This window comes from Xiphophorus hellerii, chromosome 23 (assembly GCF_003331165.1).
Source record: "Xiphophorus hellerii strain 12219 chromosome 23, Xiphophorus_hellerii-4.1, whole genome shotgun sequence".
Taxonomy (NCBI): domain Eukaryota; kingdom Metazoa; phylum Chordata; class Actinopteri; order Cyprinodontiformes; family Poeciliidae; genus Xiphophorus; species Xiphophorus hellerii.
The window spans coordinates 6,503,180-6,525,264 of record NC_045694.1 but is presented as its reverse complement, the minus strand read 5'-3'; the positions used below and the strand labels follow the sequence as shown (position 1 = coordinate 6,525,264).

At 36.3% G+C, this 22,085-nt stretch overlaps 1 protein-coding gene across 2 annotated transcripts; it reads right to left on the bottom strand.

Annotated features, from left to right (window-relative positions):
- Positions 1-76: 76 nt before the first annotated feature.
- slc25a48 (solute carrier family 25 member 48) lies at positions 77-15,796 on the bottom strand. 2 transcript variants are annotated; one of them, XM_032555202.1, is made up of 7 exons: positions 15,573-15,793; positions 13,241-13,284; positions 11,880-11,951; positions 11,315-11,567; positions 8,986-9,273; positions 4,900-5,033; positions 77-1,852 (listed from the first exon to the last, which is right to left on the bottom strand). In XM_032555202.1, the coding sequence occupies exons 1-7, from the start codon at positions 15,622-15,624 to the stop codon at positions 1,748-1,750; spliced, it is 948 nt and encodes a 315-aa protein (XP_032411093.1). In that variant the 5' UTR covers positions 15,625-15,793; the 3' UTR covers positions 77-1,747. The 2 variants fall into 2 exon arrangements, with proteins under 2 accessions (XP_032411093.1, XP_032411094.1); XM_032555203.1 differs by lacking the exon at positions 77-1,852 and adding an exon at positions 1,914-2,520 and having other exon boundaries at positions 15,573-15,796.
- Positions 15,797-22,085: the final 6,289 nt, after the last annotated feature.

Here is a 22,085-nt window from a genome sequence, read left to right as displayed (position 1 = left end):
ATAGTGACTTTAAATTAAATCTCACATGTAATCACATTCTGGCAGAAGCAAATTCAGAACTGAAACAAGGCTCATGAAGTGTTTATAAAGATTTATTTAAGGACACTTTAGGCTTTTCAATATCCAGAAAAGCAGTTAAACATATTTACACTTATTTACATGAGGATAAAGCTATGTAAAATGTTATTATTTCCCTTCTGCGATGGTAATGTTGATTTAGTGGCTGAAACGTGTTGATCTGCTGCAGAACTTAACTAAAAACAATGTAACTGTGCCACTGTGGCTCAGTTACATCAGAAAAGTTATTAGAAAGTTAAAATTAACTGAAGTAAAACTCACTTTTCTTAATATAAGAAACACAGATACAGGTAGAAGTAGACAGTATCACAATATTGAGTTTGATAATCACATTGTGTCAAAAATGTCACATACATTAAAAATAATATTTTTTTTCTCATTTTAGTGAATTCTAAAAATTACACCTCAACCCTTTTTGTCTAAAAAAAATCCCAATTAAATCAGTTATTATTCAAAATTCATTAAGAAAATCCACGTGTCTCAGTACTTGCATGTCTAACTTACATAATGTCACTAAAATAACATTTTCAGATTTTCTTGCCTGCTGCATTTTTTATCCAACAGATCATCACATGAATGCCATGTAACACTGTGCAATAAAAACCATTATGTTCTTGTAATTTCCCCCACAGACAGGAACATGTGACATCATTATAAAAACCTCCACATGTGCAAACTCAGCTCAGATTCAGCTGCAGGACTGATCCATAACAGACTTTACCATCTTCAAGGAACAGAGTTTTTTTTTTTTGGCAAGCAAAACGTTTTGTTGACACCTAAGTTATCCATCTGTCAGTTTACTTTTACGTTGCAACCTAAAAAGAGCTCAAATGCAATTAAAACATGAATCTAAAACTCAGATTTATCTTACTATGAAAGAACATTGGGTCATAAGGTGTAATTGTGTTTTAAATAGAGGAAAATTTCCACAGAATAGCTGAACTCATAAAATTATTGGAGAAAAGTAAAAGCAACACGGATGATCTTGAATAACCTTTTGCAGTTTTTCCTTCATTTTTACTTTTTGACACTTTTTTATCAAACTTATTGAACAAGTTTGTCCAGCCAGGCAAAACTAATGTGTCCTATGCTTCAGTTCATGCACTCCAGCCAATTAAACTTTCTCAAAGACCTTCAGGCTACACTTGGCCTCCATAAATGTATTTTTATCGTCCCTTAATAATTTACTAAGTTGTGCAACAATTCTTTGTGCAATTTCTTTTCTTCTTTGCTGTTACAGCCGCTCATTCATTGATTATTTAAACATCAGAGTATCCCATTTGCAACAAATTTGTTAAGAAATAATTAAAAATCATTTAAAAAAAACTTCCAGAAACGTTTCTTAGCTTATCTAAAGTATCGTATCTGTCTTCTTTAACACCTGTGTGTGTGTTTCGGCGAATTACAATGTTAAAGCAGAAATCTGCGCATGAACACATGCATAACTTTGGTGATCCGAATAATCAGATTCAGATTATTAGACCGTAAAACATCACTCTTAAAGTAATCTAACTGTGATAAAAACGGTTAATTTTGGCTCAGACCTAAAACATTTGACTAAAAGCTGCTGACTCTCGGCCATTATAAAGTGCTCACAATCTCTCGTCTAAAGCAAACTGGCTCCGGTTCGCTGGGTTTCTGGCCGAGCGTTTCCGGATTCCCAGCAGTCCTAATGACTCCTGAAGAACTGTAGAGAGAGTTCGTACATCAGGAACATGGTGGAGCTCATTGGGAAACCTCGGATGGCGTTCACAGAAGCTCCCCGGAAGAAAACCTGCAGAGAAAACAGTTCAGTTCTAATTTTAGGAACTGCATGTTGAGCTTTCAGTTTGGGTTTTCCATTGGTTTTTATAGTTCAGGTGGAGAGTCATAGATGCTCTTTCCACTCTATGAAGACACATTTGCAATTTCATGAGCAAATCTAAATATTTTTTGTTCTTGCATTATTATGCCATTACCATTTTAATAGTTGAAAATAGTCTCAAATCAACATTATTATTGTTTATCGCAATAACTTCTGGGACAATTTATCGTCCAGCAAAATTTGTTATTGTGACAGAAATAAAGTATTAAAATAAAATACCTAGTACTTTCTTTTACACTGTACTTTCTGGACTTTTGGTTGTCTTTCTGAATCCATGCTGTGGGAGAAACACCAGGTCCATGGTGAGACATGGACATGCAAATAAAAGGAAAGACACTCAAGCTTTTATAAGCTTCCTCAGCAGTGTCCTTTAAACTCAGCTCTTCACTAAAAGGTCTTAAAAGCACCTTGTAAGCAATTAAGCGCATTCTAGCAAACCTTTATGTTACATCATGAGGTAATAGTCACAGGTGATATTTGCTCACCTTGCTTATCTTGTCTGTGTTGCAGAATCATGATAGGTTTTATAAATCCAGCTAAAAACGGACAAGCTCCAAGAATTGCACACGGTTTTCTGCCTGAACATGTAAAAAGAATTATTCTTTGACATGCATTCAGTGTTTGCGTCACTTAAATGTCTAAATGTCAATCTTTTCTAAATGTCAAATATATTCTAATTCTAAATGTCTATATATATATATATATATATATATATATATATATATATATATACATATGGTGAAGTGATAGATAAAAACAAAAGTTTACCAAATGCAAAAGTAATTGAAGTGCCTTTTGAATAGATTATTTTTTTATTATTTTGAAATTTGTAAAGCAAATTCAGATCATAGCAATTAAATATTAATCAGTTATGTTATCTGCTGTAGTTTTAAAACAGATTTGCCTTAATGAAAGTGACCTTGCTCAATAAATTTGGCAGAAATATTGAAAAATAAGTGATAGAGGAAGACTTCGTAAACCATTTAGAAATGTCTGGATGTGCGATAAAACATGAAAAAACAGAAAACATGAGCTAATTATCAGCTAAATCACATAGACCTTAAGATAAACTTTAATCAAGTGGAAAATATACAAAACGGTTACATGATTATTGGCATAATCGTGCCCAACATATTTTCATGATAACATAACAAAAATAAAAACTCAATGAAGCTTTATTTTTTAAAGATAAATCTAGTTTGATTTTTCCTGTTCAGACCAGTTGGTGGCAGTAATGCACCTTATAGTTCACCTGGTAGCCATCATTAAACTCCAGAAGAAGGGAAAAAAAGCAACAAAAAAAGTGAAAGAAGGTTGATTAAGGTTAATTTGGGTTTTCTCTGTCATCTCATTAAAAATGACTTTATTTTGTGTAACCTCAGCTTTTAAAATCCTTACTTAACCTGTTTTTATTTGCTTTATTCGGCTTTGTGATTAGTTTCCTCTTTGTGTCTGAATGGGTTTTTATCAGCTCTGAAATCAAACAGCAGGACTAAGATAACCGGCTTTTATCTGATTAAAATAAATACATTCAGCTCGTACAGAGCGACTTGTTATTTAACTTTGCAGGACTCTGACCCGTTTTAACCCGAGTCATTGATCAGCGAGCGTCATGCTGCACAAACAGTCCAGTCCACTTTCTCAGAACATCAATGATCTTCTGGTATTGATCACACGACTGCTGCTGTTTTTATCAACACAGATGCTTTGACGTTTCTCCACTGACACAACAAACAGTCCGAACATCTGGACGCAGCGTTCAGCGGCGGACCGGGCCAAGAACGAGGCCGAGTTACAGCCAGTCAGTCACCTGATGAACACCCCACCATTCAATCAGCACAATGTCACCAAAACACCTCCTGTTTCTGGAACATCTGCCTTCTTAAGTCGTCACTTGTTTTCCAGTTAGAGTTGTTTTTCTTTTAGTGAAGTTCAAAGGATAAAACAAGGTTTCAGGGGAATTCACACACAGTTTGTCTCCAATTGGGATTTTAATGTGTAATTAACCATTAAAAGGTCAGGAAGTAACAAGTTTAATGATTAATGCAGAATGTTTCCAAGTGAACTGAAGCATATCCTGTAGTTCGTAGTAAAGAACAAATACAAAACTAAATGGTGGCTGTTTTATCCCCAGTTTAATGACACAAAACCTAAACTGGAATATTCTGCTGCTTAATAATATAGTTAAATATATTGCAGAGTATTCACACCCATTAAACTTGACCACAACCAGGAAGTTACATTTACAATAATCTTTAATAAATTAGTAGATTCTAGTTTGTCAGATTAAGAGTACCTTTTAAAAATAACTTTAATGCATTTATATTTTTAAAAATTGTTTTTTTTGTTTGTTTTCTGATGAAATATTGTAAATGTCACGTTTTCATGGAAAGATCATCATAATTAACAAAAATAAAGACTTTCTAATATTAATTTTTCTGTAATTAATTTATATATCGTGTTTCACTTAATAATAAAGTTCCTAAAACAATATTTTTATATATTGAATGGTTCTGGATTTTTAAAAAAAATTCAGGCAATTAATCAACAGAAAAATTAGCAAGAAGAAAAGAAGGTGTTCTGGTCAGATGAGAACAAAAGTAAACTTTTTTGGGGAAAAAGAACAATAGATCAAAGAATATTTATTTTTGAGTGGTCTAGTCAAAGTTCACACTTAAACTCAATTGGAAATTGATGCAAAGATTCGGATCATCTACATAGATCTTCTACATAAATCTGTTAGAGTGCTGCATAGAAAAATGGGCAAAAACCTCAGACTTTTCACCTTTTGATTTGTGAAACATTTCCAAGTGCTTCTTAGTACTACTTGGTACTTTTTATTGGTCTATCACTTCAACCCAAAACTTTATTATTTGTACAGTAGAATAAAATAGCTGTAATGTGATAAAATGCGAGGAGACTAAGTTTTACTAACTGATCACGGTTCATCTGCTCACCTCTGCTCCCTCGGCTCTGTAGCTTTGGACGATGCAGTGTAAAACTCCCTTATACTTCTTCTGCAGCTGGGCGTCGGCCTGCATTCGGCTCTTCACCACGTCAGCTGGCGTGGCCGTGACCCAGGAGATGGACCCTGAGGAAGACCAGAGAAATCAGACCACCAGAACAAACACAGTGACGGCTCTGGGTTAAACCAGAGGACATGCTTGATACAGGAAGCAATTCACCAAGGAATTCAGAGTATATGCTCATTCATTCATTTTCTACTGCTTATCTGAAGCCGGGTTCAAGCAGAGATTCTCCTCACTTCCTCTTTTTCCAGTGGTTTTCCTGAGATCCTTCACATATAATCTCCACAGGAAGTCCCAGATCTTGTCCAAGGTTTCCTCAGGGTGGATCAGGACCGGAAGGTATCTTCCTCAGAAGTAGAAGCTTGAAATGCATCACTACTAGTTTTGATTTCCTTTGCGTCTTGAAGGGTAAATCGTTCCGTAAAGAGGGAATACTGTGGTCTAATTAGTCCCCACCCAGACAGGTGATGACTAAAAGGTGCATTGACAGGTAACACAGCATGTTTAACTCCGTCATTTAAAGGGGATCTATTATGCATAATTCACATTTTGCACATTTTTATACTTCCATTTGGGTCTCAACTGCTTCTAAAAACAACCTAGTTGTTTATTAGCAATATGTTAATATTTTTTGGTGTTTGGAAAATGAGTCGTTTCAAAGACCGCCAGATTGTTGAGTCACATTCAATGGAAACTGTGGTGTTTCCTAGCAACGCAGGACTCCAGCACGTTTGGTCAGCTGGTTTAACAATAGCTGCTGGAAAAGACAATTGTTTTGTTGTTGACTTACTATCCAGAAACCACATTCTGGATAGTAAGTTCTTATCAGTTGTGCAGGAGGCTCTACTTCTGCTTTTCAGACATGTATGGTTGTATTATTGAGCAACCATTTGCAGCTACTTTCACATGTGACCGTGAATGTTGACGTGAAGGGGGGCTGAGAGGAGGGTTGCAAAAAATAAAAAAAAGAAAAGAACTTGGCATGTTACTTTTTACTTTGAAGACAAAATTTTATTCAAATATGACAAAATGCTTTAAGAAAAACATTTTGGATCAAGTTTAAATGCGAATAAGTGGAAGACAGTTGAGATTAGTTCAGTAAACATGATTGGATTCAACAACATGGCCTTGTATTTTCTGACAGTTCTGGTCATTTAATGGGTTTGAATTCTGGTATTTTCTGATTTCTCTTAAACTGTCCATAATTTAGACCGTGCTCCAGTTTTTGCTTCACTTGGACCCGTTTAAAAGGAGAACCTGTTTGGGCCTCACTGATTTAGAGCAGCTGACTGAGCCCCCCGCTCCGCCACGCTCTCACTCTGTCACGTGTTCGCAGCTGGTCGGCCTGCATCTGGAAGCAATCCTTCGCTACCACACGGCGTTTATCTGCTCTGCACATACAGCACGCATACACGCCATCCGAGGCGCCTGATTGGCTGTCAGCTGACACACCCGTTCTTCTTCATGGATCTGGGTCTGGAGTTTTTCTGACTCCAGATTCTTAGTCTTTCCATATGTTGTTTGTTTGGAACTACATTCCCTTGAAATGGAGGTCACTGCACTTTTAAAGCTTACAGGCTGCAGTCATGTGGATTTCTGAGTTATGAGAGAATCACGAGCAAAAAATATGATAAAGCATCAGGATATAAGACTGAGCTAAAATGTAACATTTGACAAGATTCTGACAAATGTGAGAGCAAATGTTGGCTAACGTGAAAAATACTAAAAATCTTGGGGTGTCATAGAGGAAATGTCTGATTTTTGTGCTCAAAAGTAAAAATAAAAATATTTTTCTTAAAAATGAAACTGCAATATCAAAATGCACTGTAAAAACCCAAAATTTTACCAAGTATTTTTTGTCTAACTTCTGGTGAAAATATCTTATTACATTTGAAATGAGACAAGCTAACTTATAAGTAACTTTTATAAGTTACTTTATAAGTAACAGAAAGATAGAGAAGCTTGTTTTAAGTAAACAATTCCTTAATACTGACAATATTAAGGAAAAAGTACCAGTACCAGTAAAAGTACCAGTAATAAAAAGTACCAGTTCTATTGGCAGATTATTTCACTCATAAATGGGAAAAATGTCTTTGAAATGAAATTATCTGCCAATGGAACTAGAACTTTTGTCATCCATATTAAGGAATTATTGATTTAAAACAAGCTCATATTTCTTAGTTACTCTTAAGTTAGTTTTGTCTTATTCCAAGTGTAATAAGATATCTGTACTAAAAATTAGAGAAAGATAGTTGTTAAGACTTTGTGTTTTTGCAGTGTGTGTGGCAGTATTTTGTAATTCCTGTGAGATTATAACCTGGGACATTTTAGCCATCAAATTTAGATGGTAGGAAATTTTAAATGCTTCACAAAATGATGCATAAAAGTCCCTTAATTAATCTTATCCTTAACATATCCAAAGCTAATTTAAGAGAAAATTTTTCAAGTTCAGCAATGCTGTAATATATGGAAAATAAAAATATTAGCATTATATAATCAAACTGGGATGCAAAGGTTTAAAATCCTATAAATATTCAACATTTGATCATTTTGATTAGAAGTTGATCAAAGTATCTAAACAAAAGAGCAGGAAATAATATTAATCTGTGCTTTATAGCCACTTTTGGAAGTGGACAGTTTTATCCATAATAACCAGAAACTACAAAAAATTTAATCATGCATAAAAGTTAAGATGTTGGAAGATAAGCAATTAATTTTTTTCTATAAATAACGTGACATTAATGTGCCTGTAAATATGAATGTCATGAAGTGCGGGGTGTGGTGGTGAGGCAGACGCTGTAGACCCAGGTACGGAGTAAAAATGGTGGTTTTAATGCACAGAGTTACAAACAAAAATCCAACACAGTCCAAAAACCGAGGCAGCACTGCTGAGTGGAATCCAGGGCTCAACGCAGGTAGCAACAAGGCATACGAATGGACTAGACGCCAAATGAGACGAAACAATGACTAGGACCCGACAGAGACCCAGGTGACACTAAATACACACGGGGTAATTAGGGAACGAGAAACACCTGGGAAACAATCAAGGGGAAGACAGGACAACACAAAGACTCGGGGACACAGAAAACTCTAATTAAATACACAGAAAACACAGAACATGACAATGAATATATGTTAAATAATACATAGTTTTAGGGGACTTTGGTTGTTTGTTCAGGAGACAGGAAACCGAAATCATCTGGTAATTGGTAATAATTAAAAAAGGGAAGGAGGATTAAATAAGCATGCTTCTTCTTCCTACTCACTTTCGTTGCTCTATTTTGTTGTTGTTTGACTATTTTGATTGTTGCTACGTTGCTGTTTTAATCAACTAAAACACTTTCAACAGCTGATCCTTAAGAATCAACATATTCTAATCCAATCAAGCCTATTTTGTGAACAATTTGAATATTTCAATTTATTTGCAACATCAGAAACCCGGTTATTCATGTGTCCTTAAATCTCTCAGCTGCATATCCTGCAGTCTGGTTCAGTTGTTTTCAAAACACACTCCTTGCATATGAAGTTGAACATAAAGAGCAGGAATGTGCGGTTAGACCATGCATTCCTTCAGACCATGTGTGCACATTATTTTAAGATGTTAGGTTATGGCAATGTGAAGGGAAAATGCAACTTCAATTTAACCTTTTACTATCACTTTTTTCCAAATGCTTACAAAATGTCTAGTTTTTGAAACAACTTTCATCTCATTTTAACCTGGACGTCTTATTAGCTGTTTTTTATGTACTTTAATTGCGTTTCCACTGACCAGATAATTGACATTTTGAAAATAAATTCACTTAATGAAAAGACTTCAATTTTGAAAAAACTCTTGTTAGATTTATCACCATTATTTATTGATTGCATTCAACTGGATTGAATTTAACTTCTTCAAATACCTTTTAGTCTTTTGACCTTTTAGCTTGCGGCTACTTTCATAACCAACTTGAGGTGAATAAACAACTCAGAATCCAAATCTTTATAGTAAAAGTTAGTAGTGATCCCACTATTTACCTGCTAAACCTCCGGCTAGCCAGATGGAGCAGGGGTGAGGGCTGGACGAGCTGGAAGGGGTCAGCAGGTCACAGAAGATGGCGTAAGGGATGAAGTAGAGTGCGTATCCGGGGACGTCCCTCAGGATCATGGCCCCGGCTCCCCTGTAGAGTCCCAGTATGCCCTGGGTCTGCAGGATGTTGCTGATGCAGTGGATCGGGCCTCTGTAGAGTCGCTGGTTGGGAATGTCAACGGAGCGAAGCGGGATGTTGGTGCCGTTGGCCACATTACCAGCCAACTGGAGGTTCTCTGGAAAAAAGACACAAATATTTTTACATTAGTTTAATAGAAGTAACAGGGGCAGACTGTGGTGCCACAAAGAAAGAGAAAAGAAAATTTTATTTATTTTGTGATTTAAAGAATAATTTTAGATGTCTAAAGTGCCAGCTAGAACTATAGAGCTCACCTCATTATAAGCCACAAAGTAAAAAAAAACAACTGGAAATGTACATATATAAGCCGCACCGGGCTGTAAGCTGCTGGTATCTCCGCTGCTCTCGGTTTTCCGCTGCGCCCCTAATAAATTTGCTATTAAGGACGCAGCCCTGCGTCTCCAACGCCGAACAATGGGTTCGTTCACGCTGAGCTTACGTACAGCAGCTATTGATCTGTGCTGCCAGATCGATAGCCTTCAACTTAAAAGCGGCATCATATGAACTTCTTCGTGTGGTTTCCATGATGAGGGGGTATGAGTTTGAAAACATTTCTCCGTCGTGCCTGCAGCTAGCTTGTGCTTGTTCTAAATGAAAATCAGCATTTTCTTTGATCTCCTATTTCTTGATTCACTTCCCGCTAAAGAGCTCCTAGGCGGCTGAAGAAAAATCCACAGAAAAGCCACACCGGACTGTAAGCCGCAAGGTTCAAAGGGGGAGGAAAAAGTAGTGGCCTATAGTCCGAAAAATACAGTAATAAATATTTTGTCAATATTATGCTAATGTCGCAATTGTGTTTTTTCCAATTAAAATGCCATGTGAATAAGTTATTAAAAAACATGCGGCGCCATCATCCTCTAGCCTGCTGTCTTCTTTGTCTTATACGGTGAATGGAAACACAGCTAATGTTTCAAAACATGAAACAAATCCTAAAATAAACACACAATCTGAGTAACTATGAATCAATGGAGATAAGGAAGATGTATTCTAAGCAGAAAAAAAGCTAGTCAAACCAGGAGGTCACAAAAGAACAACATCTACCTGCCTCTTTTAGGTGATCACTGCAAAAACACAACATTTTACCATTTTGTTTAGTTTCTTGTGCAAAAATCTTAGTACACTTAAAATAAGACAAACTAACTTACAAGTAACTTTTAAAGGAATTGACTTAAAACAAGCTCCAATATCTTATTGAAAAGTTACTTGGAAGTTAGTTTAGTCTAATTTCAAGTGTAGTAACATATTTACACCAGAAAATAGCAATACTTTTGTGTTGTTGTAGAGACGGATAGTTTGGACTTCTTAGCTGCTTCAAAATCAGGATAATTTGATTAAATTAAATTAAATTGCGCTCATTTGCACGAGGATATTAATGTAAAACACATCAGCAAGTTTTTCTCTGAAAACAACCATAGCGTTTTCAACAACTTTTTTGTCAGGTTACCTCAGCACTTTTTCAGAGTCACCATTAAAAATCTGACATAATTTTACCACATGACCAGCTGTGCACCACTGCTTTAACAAGCTGGAGTTTATTAACCACTAAGAACCATCACTTCCGCGAAGCTGACGTCCAAACCGTGTCCTCAAGTCTGACTTAACTTTGCACCACTATAAAACAATAAAAGGGATTTTAGAAACCAAAGCCAAAGTGTCTTTGAGGAACAATTAGACGAGGTCAGGAGTAAAAGGCGGGAAGCGGCTATAAATGTTTCATCTACCATTTTATCTTTCAATTGACCTAGATCCACCCTGAATTTATTGGTTTACTGTTTAACAGATCACGGAAAAACCAAACTGTCTGCCACAGATATGACCTTGCAAGACCTGATAATGGTGAGACTAAGAATGTATACGCCCTCAGAAAAAAACTCTAATATTTAAACTTGGACATGATATAATAAAAATATTTCAAAGAGGAAGAAAATAGAGTTTATGGAAAGGGGGACATTTCATACACGTTCAGTTTTGAAACTGGCTCTGATGAAACTGAAAGTGACATATCTGGAGGAAAAAGGGACCAGTCTGCAAATTTTACAAGATTGCTGCCAAGAAAGAAAGTAGTTTTTACATTTTCCTCAGTAAATTACAGAAAAATAAAACCTCCAAACAGGAAAAAAACAAACACAGAGATTTACCTGCCAGAACCATTTGTGTCTGCATTTGCAGTCGGATCTTGACCAGGTCCACTGGAGCGCCGAGCCCCACTGAGATCAGTCCGGTCAGCATGCTGGCCACAGTCAGGTCCAGCATGCCGCAGGGATGCCGTCCGTCGCCATAGCGATACTTGCTTATGAGCCTTTGAGTGTTGCTGAAGAAGCCAAACACAACTGAGTTGTAGACAGTGATGCTGGCGAGCGGGAAAGACATGCCCTTAAAGAACCCCATCACCTGAGCGTCGCATTAAAAAAAGAAAAGAAAAATCAGGACTTTTGGTCCATTTAAATAAAACAAAAAATAAGTGGAACAAATAGAAAGAGAGGCAACAAAAAAGGTTTTGAGGATCAAAACACAGCTGTCCACAGAGCTGTAATTATGTGCAGTAAACCAATAAAACTGGTGAAAACCGACAAAAAGAGAAAAAATAACCAGCCACGATGTAATGAATACGATGGAAATCAACAGATGTTTATGTGCCGTAAGATGGAAGTCACGTGAAGTTAAAATGGCGGCTGAGAGGAAGTTCAAAGGTCAGGTGTTTACCGTCTCCTTCCTGTAGATGGAGAGGATGCAGTGCAGCGTGTTCTGGTTGCCACTTCCTGCCTGGAGCCGCGTCTGGAGGACGAAACGTCCAGAAATTAGAGAGGAGCATCCAACCAACCAACCAACCAACCAACCAGTCAACCAACCAACCAACCAACCAACCAACCAACCAACCAGTCAACCAACCAGTCAACCAACCAACCAGTCAACCAACCAACCAACCAGTCAACCAACCAACCAACCAACCAACCAACCATCCATCCATCCATCCATCCATCCATCCATCCATCCATCCATCCATCCATCCATCCATCCATCCATCCATCCATCCATCCATCCATCCATCCATCCATCCATCCATCCATCCATCCATCCATCCTTTTCCATAGAAGAAAGTCTAATTTCTAAACTGTAGGAACTTTTCCACCTTTTTCCAGTTAAATACCAGACTTTGAAAAATGAAATCATTAAACTTTTTTATTCAGAAATGTCAGAGACAAATACTCCCATTTTCTTTTCTGTAATGTTGAGTAACGTCACTCTGTCTGAAAATGCATAAGATAAGATAAGATAAGATTTATTGTCATTGTCATCAACAGATTATAACGAGATGGAGATTTGCTCGACTCGAGTTAAGATGCAGGTTATGTGTATATACATACTATACAAAGATAAAGAAATAAATAGTACAAAATGAGAAATAAATAGACATCAGAAGATGGTTGCAGCGCCTGGAGGTGTCGCAACAGAATTTACATTTTTAACAAAGTGGTGTCAAGAGCAGAAGTTCTTATGCCTTTGAATTTAGTGCCATGGTTGCCATCGGGTAAAAACTGTTTTTTAGGCGATTTGTCCTGGTTTTTATTGCTCTGTATCTCTTGCCTGATGGCAGCAGCTGGAAGAGACCATGGCCAGGGTGTGAAGAGTCATTTAAAATGTCCAAAACTTTCTTGTGGAGCCTGGAAGTGTAAATCTGTTCCATAGTGGGGAGGGGGCAGCCTATGGTTCTCTCTGCTGCCCTAACAACCATCTGGAGCGCCTTCTTGTCCGCGGATGTGCTGCTGCCGTACCAGACACACAGACCGTACGTGAGCACACTCTCTATGGAGCAGTGATAGAAAATGAAGATAAATGTTAACCCTGTTTGTTGAAAAGAAGAAAGGATTGTTGTTTGTCCCCTCCATACTTTTTGTAGCTGCACATAAATAAAATCAAAGCAACGTGTCTAAAAGGTTTTAGTGCAATGAGGTAGAAGTTATTGAGCAACATGTGGTAGTGTCTTTATGGAGGCTTTTACCATGCTGCAATCAGGAGGAGACAGTTGTAAAGATTGAAATACGGGGAAGTTCAGTCTTAATTACCTTCACTGTGTCCAGTGGATGTCCTACGACCACACTGGAGGCGCCTGCAACCAGCAGAAAAACACAGACAGACACAGTGAATACAGAATGTACCAGGAGAAGAAGAAAACACAAGGTATCTTGTTGTTGAGAGAAAAACACGTCCTGGTAACTTTCTGAGAGTTTTTTTACTTTTTAAGACAAAACATGCTCTCTCATCAAAGAGAGAAGAAAGAAGTCTGTTAACTTACTACATTTGAATGGTAGCTCTGTGATGAAACTTGTGATGAAAACATGGAGACTATTAGACAGCAGCACAAAAGAAATATTAGCAAACAAACCATTCAAAGGGAGAGTTTCCAACCCTGGGACCAAGATAATGACATGTTCTGCTAACCCAGTGGGCCCCAGCAAACATATTTAGGACTCAACATAAAGCTTTTACATTGAGTGTAAAAGCTTTATGTGCTCAAAGCTTTTCTAAGCTCTGGGAGCGATGCTGCACATGACGCTGCTGACATATCTGAAGATAAAGCCTTCTTTTATCGCCCTGATGGGTTGGTATGTCAGAAAGTATGAATATGAGGCCCATCCACACATGCAGCAAGCTGTTCCCGATGCCGTGCATATGAGCCCACAGAGAAAAACCCATAAATCATCCGTTAGTCTCCTGTGGATCTACTCCAGGGTTTTTGTTTCCCTGGAAGAACTAAAAATAACTCAGAAAGATGCAACGTTGTAAAGAAAGAGCAATCCAACTGGGGCCCTCACTTTAAGTTTAGCAGTAAAATGGGAAATGTCTTAAATACCAGAACATTTCATATTTTAGACACAAGAAAAAACACCAAGAATGAAATACTTCCAAAAATAATTCAGTAACACAAAAGTATTATGTTGTTTATTTGCCAAAAGTTTCAAAACTTAAAGTAAAATTGCCACAAGTTTTGATTAAATAACATTTTTATGATTTAGCTTTTAACTCCTTAACTAATAAGTTGACAAAATGACATCCTTAAAATGAGAATCTCAACATATTCGGAGTTAGTTCTGCAGTCATTATTGTATCTGAAGCACGAAGAAAGTTAACACAAACAGCTGTATTTTTCATTACCGTTGGGAGTTGATGAGTAATTTAAAAAAAAATCAGCTAAGTCCACGTCTCCAAGACTTTGTGCAATCAGAAAATCCAGAGGAGCTGCAGAAAAGTGTAATTTGTAACCTGCTTGGTAAAAAATTATATATTTTTGTTCTCTACTTCATCCGTAAGAAAGATGTGAAATTTATCAGAGAAAGCAAAGTATCCATGTTTTTCTCAGTAAACATTTTTCTTTTGGGCCTATTTCAATGAGATTGAGTGTCAGTAACAAGCAATATAATTCACTTAAAGAAAGAAATCTAATCTAATAAATCCATAAATTAAGTAACGCTGAGTAGAATTACAGATTAAATATGTACTGGATGGATGAAATACTTGAGATTTGCCAAGTGAGGTACTGTAAATAAAACAGAAACACTTTTTATATATTTTTTGGCCACACTACAGAAGCAACCAACCTGAACAACAAGATATTTGTGCAGTTGCAGATTATTGATTTTACTGTATTTAAACCAATTAACTTTTTATCTTCAAATTTTTGCAGCATTTAATTTTTTTTGTCTGTTTTTTGTTTGTAGTATACAAAATAATATCAATATGATGCAACACCTTTTTAAAAATTGATTAAAATTAATTTAATTAACTTTATTATTGCATAAAGTTTTATTTTACATGATTGGCAAACCAAATACTTTCTGTTTACTGGACAAACAACCACTTGATTCCAGATCCAGACCTACTTTTCTATTTGAGTTACGCAACGTATGAAAGTAAGCAGTAGGGCCCCCTACTGGCCACATCGTTAACTGCAAGCATTTGACTAAAAGCGGATTTCAGAGCAACAGGAACAATTGGTACGCAACGAGTAACGCACAGTCAAAATAAAAAAAATTTATATAAGCAAAAATTAAACATTTTACAACTTTATTTAATTTTTGGTAATAAAAGGAGGAAAGGAGAAAGCTTTCCAGTGTGGTGAAAACGGAGGAGGGAGGAGGAGGGTTCCTGTATAGACCCCCCTTTGTTTTTACAGGATGTGGATGCAGTAGTTTTCCATCTTAAAAGTTGCTGCTGGACATTAACGGAAGATTGTGCAGGTGTATGAAGCAGGTTATCTTACCTCTCAAATGTAATTTAGCAAAAATAATTCATGGTTATAGAAAGGAAAAAATTTGAAAATAATTCCCTTCATCATTTTCCTCCACTGAACAACGCGTTTCTGACCCAACACATTAAGCAGAAGAGTTTATTTCTCACCGCCGATCCATCCTGCGACGAAATCATCCAGACGAAAATTCTTTGAGGTCATTTTTTAAACTCAGAAATTCAGCTCATCAGTCCAGCGCATCAAAACTCCGCCAGAAATCCTCCGTATCTGCGAAAACAGGCGAGCATCGCTTCTTATCAAAAACCAACTGACTTCACGCCTTTCTGGGAAAACAAAACTATATTTTAGGCACTGTCTGAATCGATAAAGAGAGAAAGACGCAGCGTTACGCAGCCAACCAATCAGGATTAAGTGTGGGTGTGCGGCACAGCTCCAATGCCCAATCAGGGGCGTGGTTTTGAAGCCGAGCAGCCAATAGGAAGGCCTTCATGGTAATGAGCCATGAGGAGGAAAACAGAATATCAGAACCGTATTTCTGTTAATAAAGATGGAATTTGAAGTTCGTCTTAGAGATACGGATCTTTTGCCTTAACTAACCTGAAAGAACCGGTTCTTTCAGCTCCCGAACAGATTTTTTTTAACGTAATATTATAAGTACTTACGTCAAAATTCAAACTAACTGTATAAAAATATATTTTTTTTCAAGATGCATTGTCAAAAAACGTATTTTCAGTGTTTATATTATGATATTATGAAATAAATACGATAAATGGTGTTTTTAAAAAACTTTAAAGATCTGGAGACAGCCTGTGTCTCACAGGTTATTTATAAAAAACCTTTTTATATCTTGAATATACACAACAAGTTCACTAATAATTGCATACAAACACATAGGATAAAAAAAAATATATTGAATATACTTAAAATTTAAAATTGAAGGTCATATTTACTTGACAAGCAGATACAATTTGTACCTAGAAATAGACAATAAAACTATTCTAACACAATCCAACCTCATATTACAATTAAATTCAGTTTAGCAAAACGTTGTATATGATTGGAAGCCCAGCTGGTCGCATTAGGTATACATCAAAACACAAAGCTCTTGTTTTTAGGTTTTCATAATTGGTAAAGCTGATTTCCTTTTGTGTCACAAACACCAATACCAGGTATTTCACAAGCACCATCTACTGTTCATATCAGTGAGTCGGCACACAGAGTCCGACACACAACCAATATCAGCTGTAAGCTATAATCCAGGTTACTGTCTGCTGTCTGACACACTGAATATTTTTACAGGAACCAATGAAATGTGTTCCAGCCTTTTAGACGCTTCTTGTAAGCGAGAAGAACCAGCCGAGTGCCTGGAAATAAATCTGTTCTCGGGTCACATCCTGGAGCTGAGGGAAGCAGCAGGAGGCCAACCTAATATTTAAACCAGTGAACCTGCAGAAAACTCACACAGCCATGGGACCAGACTGAAACCGACCCACACTGAAGTTCAAACTCTCACTAAGATGGCACATAACAGCTTAACAGCAGAAAAGAAGTTCTGATCTGAGACCTTATTTCTTTTGCCTTCCAGCTATCACACAGACAGGATTTGTGTTGATTTCTTTAGCTATTAAATGAAAAGTCTGACTTGTGTGTCGTTTTATACTTTTAAACATAATTTCAACATTCACTTTTATTCTAAAAACCTTAGAAATTCACTTTACACCTATAAACCTACTTTAGCTTCCAGAACGGGAACACAGGCAATAGCTGCATTCATTCCTGTGGAATTTAACTAAAATCAGGAACAGCCTGACCCAAAGCAATGCTAAAGAAACACTCCCTGACCCAAAGCAATGCTAAAGAAACACTCCCTGACCCAAAGCAATGCTAAAGTACCACTCCCTGACCCAAAGCAATGCTAAAGAACCACTCCACACATTCATAACACCCAGGCTGAACTGTGCTTCCCAGAATTTCCAGTCTGACCACTGGAGGCAGATTTTGTAGTTTTGAAGCTTCTCTGCTAAAACTCTGAGTTTTATTTTACCTATACAGGCTAATCTTGATTAATGTCCCTGATGGCACCCCATAACTCTTTATCTGTTTTTACAACATAAACAAAGACTATCACAATCAATAAATCTCTTATTTTTTTGACTCCTGTTCTTTGGAAGCACTTTAAAATAAATATTCGCCTGAAGTACCTATAAATAAATAGTATCCAGGTTGAATTTATTACAAATTATGACAGAAATGTTGCCCAGACATCTTCTTTACCAGCTGAAAAATTCTTAGAAACAAAAAATTGCTGCCTGGTTTTACTAAAACTAGAGAGTGACACATGGTATTTAAGGGGTTAATTGGTCTGTAAACATATAGTCTCTATAAAATAGCTGAAGTTAATATTTAAGACAACCACTGAAGGACACTCCCAGCTTTCCTCCACTCAAATCCCAACACAGAGATAAGGCTGAGATATCAAAAACGTCTAAAGAATAACCGGAAATAAACAAGATGTATCTGTTTTTCCTCAGGGCTTTTAACTCTCCTATCTAAAAGCAGGACTAATAACCATCCAGGCAACTTTTAGAAAGCTATTAGATTTAAAATGTATAGTTATTTTTCCTGTTTAACCCGCTTTAGTTGTTTCTTTTGTTTTGCTAGAGAGTAGTGTAAAAACACCCAAAGTTGTTGTGAAACCAAAATGTTATGATGTTTGTCCTCAAGATATTAAGAAGGAAAAAACACAGCATTATTTTCACAAACCTGCAGATGATTTGGCCATATTTTGCAGCCACTGAGTCGACCATGAATACCCCAATATACCAAAGTATTCTGGTGTTAACAACACCACAGAAACACAAAATCCTACCAAGTATTTTTGTCTAGTTTCTTGTACAAATATCTTAGTACACTTGTAATTAGACAAAAGTAACTTACAAGCAAATTTTAAGCAAGACACATGAACTTGCATTGAGTAAATAATTCCTTAATGTTGATGGAAAAAGTACTATTTCCACTGGCAGTATATTTTACTTATAACAAGAACATTTTCCCCCTGTTATAAGTTAATTAATCTGCCAGTGAAACTAATACCTTTTCATCAATATTAGGTAAATTATTGACTTAAAACCAGCTCCTTTTTCTTGCTTAAAAGTTACTGGTAAGTTAGTCTTGTCTTTTGTCAAGTGTACTAAAGTATTTGCATAACAAACTAGGCAAAAATAATCGGTAATATTTGGTGTTCTTGCATTTTTCAAAAATCTATTTAATTAATTTTCTTTCTTAATGCTAATTTAGCTAATATCATTTCCTCATTTCTCTGAAATTCCAAGTATTTACTCTAAATTATCACTTAAATAAATTCAAATCTCAGTTATTTAGGAGACGGTCATTTATTTCCAATACCGTCAACTTCCTTAAATAATAGACCAAGTCATTTTTTCCCTAAATGATTGTCTGGAAAGAAATGATTTACGCCATTATTATAGGAAGGTGACAATATTGCAGTTGGACTAATGGAGAGACCTAACAGTAAGTGTAGCTTGTTGGCTGCTCTAAATAATCTTAGGCAAAATGTTTCGCATGATTAAATATTTCACAGGCTTATCATGTCAACTACAAAGTAAATCTTTAACCAAACTATTTATTCCTGCTGTAAAGGAGATTTATAGCATCTGAAGAGCCTCTAAGCTGTCCAACATAAAGCTGGCAGAAAGTTGTAAAAATATGCAGAGCATTAGAAAAGTTTTCCAATGTTTCATGGCGTTTTTGAAAGAACAGATAAAATCCTGAAATGTTTTTAGTCTTTACTGTAGGAATGTTTTAGATTTTTGTGTCTTCCTCCCCCCATTAAACTGGATTATTTAAGTTTAAGGGTCTGTTGTAGTTTAAAGGAACAGCTGGTTAAATGAAAGAATATAGATTAGATAAAACATACTATCAAAAAGTTTATTCAGCAGTCAAGTTTTCTGTTTACTTTTATTTTCTAATCTTAACTAAATATTAACTCGCCAATAAAATAAACCAACTTCTATCGTCTCAGATGACTTTTGCTCTTTTGTTTGACGTTATGCGATTTCATAATGCACATAATTAGTTTCATAATTCAACACATTTGTTCATTTGAGCCAAATGGGCAGCACAGAGAGTGTGTCAGGAGTGTTTCTGTGTGAGTGTTAGTTTGCTGATGATGCGTCTCACGTTTCCTCAGTGTCACATTTCACAGAGCTGCTCCTGATTATTGACTCGGGTCAATAAGGTCAGAACCAACCAGCAGCTGAACCCAGAAGTCCGGCCACATGCAGAGTTTATTTCTTCTGTTAGACACGCTACAAATACTAGAGCCATCAGTTTAACTTCTCAAAACAAAATTCTGAAATACCGGCTTTGGAAATTTTATTCATAATTTGTTCAGCTTAATTTGTAAAATGCATTCCACTTGTTAGAATAAGCCTCAAAGTGTTCATTAATTTAGATTTAGCCGCACATCTACAACACATTCCTCAAACATTTGGTATTTAAGCAGTGCAAAATAAGAGAAATTATATTGTTTATGGACTTAGATTTTAAATTCACTACCTGAGGTTCTGATTTCATAATTGTTTGAGAAATCTTAACATTTTTCCTCCTTCTTTTCATGCGTATTTGTGGATAATATATTTTATCATCACAGCGCTGTCTTTCATTATTGTTCATTATTCATTAGTTTCTACTTTGTACAAATGTTATTTATTTAACCTCTGTTTAATTTGGTGTCTGGGGACTCGTTTGTGGGTTAAAATCTCTTAAAATCTGATGACTACATATGGTTTTGCACAATACCTATACTTCTAAAACTCAATTAAAAAGAAAAATGAAAAGCAAAGAACAGTTGTGGAATTGAGATTTTAAATTTTGTCGGTTTTCTGGTGCTCAAATCCATCACAATAGTTTGTTTTTGGTTACGAGCTTTTAATCTGTAAAATTTTGGATAATTTCTTTCAGACTGAATTTAATAAGATGCAAGAGAAAGAGTTCAGAAATGTTATCCAGTAAATGTAGCATAGACTTTAACAGAAGATTGGGGCCACTGAAAAAACAAACAAAAAAAATCTCACTTTTTTCTCAGAATTTGACTTTAATCACAAAATCTCCTCTGAAATTAAAGTCAAAATTCTGAGTTTAAAGTCAGATTGTAAAATTATAGTGAGATTTTCTTATTTACAGTGACCCCAATTCTCTTCCACACACTTGTGCTCTTCTTACCCCACCTGTTGCTATCAGTTGTTTGTCATTTGGCTGAACGTTTTCATCCTCATGTATCTTTTATCTAAAGAAAAATCAAACAATCGGCAAAAAGGTTTCATCATAAAATAGGACAACATTCAGTTTTTGAAAGTTACATCGAACCAAAAAGTTAAAGATTCTCTTACAGTTTGCATGTAATTTTGCATATCACCACTTTCCTAAAATAATGGCTGAAGGGCATAATTTTCTTTGGTCAAAATCACTTTTGGAATAAAAAACAGGTCATTATTTTAGGAAGGTAACAATATTTTGTCAGCACTGCGGTTCAGATTCAGATGACACACATTAACCAGTCAGTATGATTCCTGCCCAGTTTTATCAACTGAGCCCAAAGTTCAGGAGTTGATAATAACATAAGAACTTGCTAATATCCCAGCAAAACAAGAGCACATGGTTACCCTGTCTGGACCTTGTTTGGGTCCGGCGTGAGGATGTGAGGTGTGTGTGCTGAATCTGAGTGCTGATTGGTTTCTGATGTGCAGGTGTGACGTATAACAGCAGTGCAAGTGAGGTTGAGTTTGTCCTTTCAATAAAACGGGGTCATCAACAAACAGTGGTTGGACGCCACGTGCTTCAGCAATACAAAAGGTTATTCTCGACGGGAGGTCTGACTATGTTAAACTACTTCATATTTAATAAGTTTTCAGATGGCAACGGATTCAGGAAAATCTGCTATAGTTCGGTCATGTTTTGATTAGTTTAACCCGGGCAGTCCTTACAAGCTACATATCCGTACGGCAAATTAAAGGTCAGGAAAGAACTGCACACATTTCCTGCAAAAAGCACATGAAAAAAAGCAATATAAATACGTGACTGACAGGTTTTCACTGTGGGTGAGCATCAGAGTGGCTGTATAACCCATCATGAGTACTTTTCATAATATTATGAATGAGGTAATAATAATGTTTAAATGTGGAAGCACCTTATAAATCAAATCATTAGAAAATCAACAGGATCATTCCTTAAAGCTGCAGTATGCAACTTTTATTTTAAGGATCGGTCACCTACAGCTGCTATTGCCCTCTGAAGAAACTCTCCACCTCCAACCAAAAACAACCAATCAGAAGCAGGGGGAAGGTCTTGGCGTTGTCAATCACCCTTGTGAACATGCTGCTAAATGTGCTAATGACACAAAAGCAACTCATCATTACAGAAAAATTCTATATCTGCTGTCATTGGTGGGTATGCTAATTATATTAAGTATTAGGCTTTGCTGTCGCAAAGAAACTGCAGAACAGCAGAGAGCAAGGGAAAGGCAGGGGCAGCACATACACAAGAATGATTGACAGCCATAAGACCCTCCTCCTGGTTCTGATTGGTTGTTTTTAGTTAGCACTGGGAGAAGCTTGATTTTTTCTTTTTTCACAGCTTATCTG

Bases quoted from the DNA above. Each gene is read 5' to 3' on its own strand.
- slc25a48 (XM_032555202.1), bottom strand. From the start codon at position 15,624: ATGACCTCAAAGAATTTTCGTCTGGATGATTTCGTCGCAGGATGGATC. The intron at 11,568-11,879 runs GTAAACACCTGA...TGCGACGCTCAG, and splicing joins CCATCTACAGGAAGGAGACG to GTGATGGGGTTCTTTAAGGG. The intron at 1,853-4,899 runs GTGAGCAGATGA...TTTTCTCTGCAG, and splicing joins ACAGAGCCGAGGGAGCAGAG to GTTTTCTTCCGGGGAGCTTC.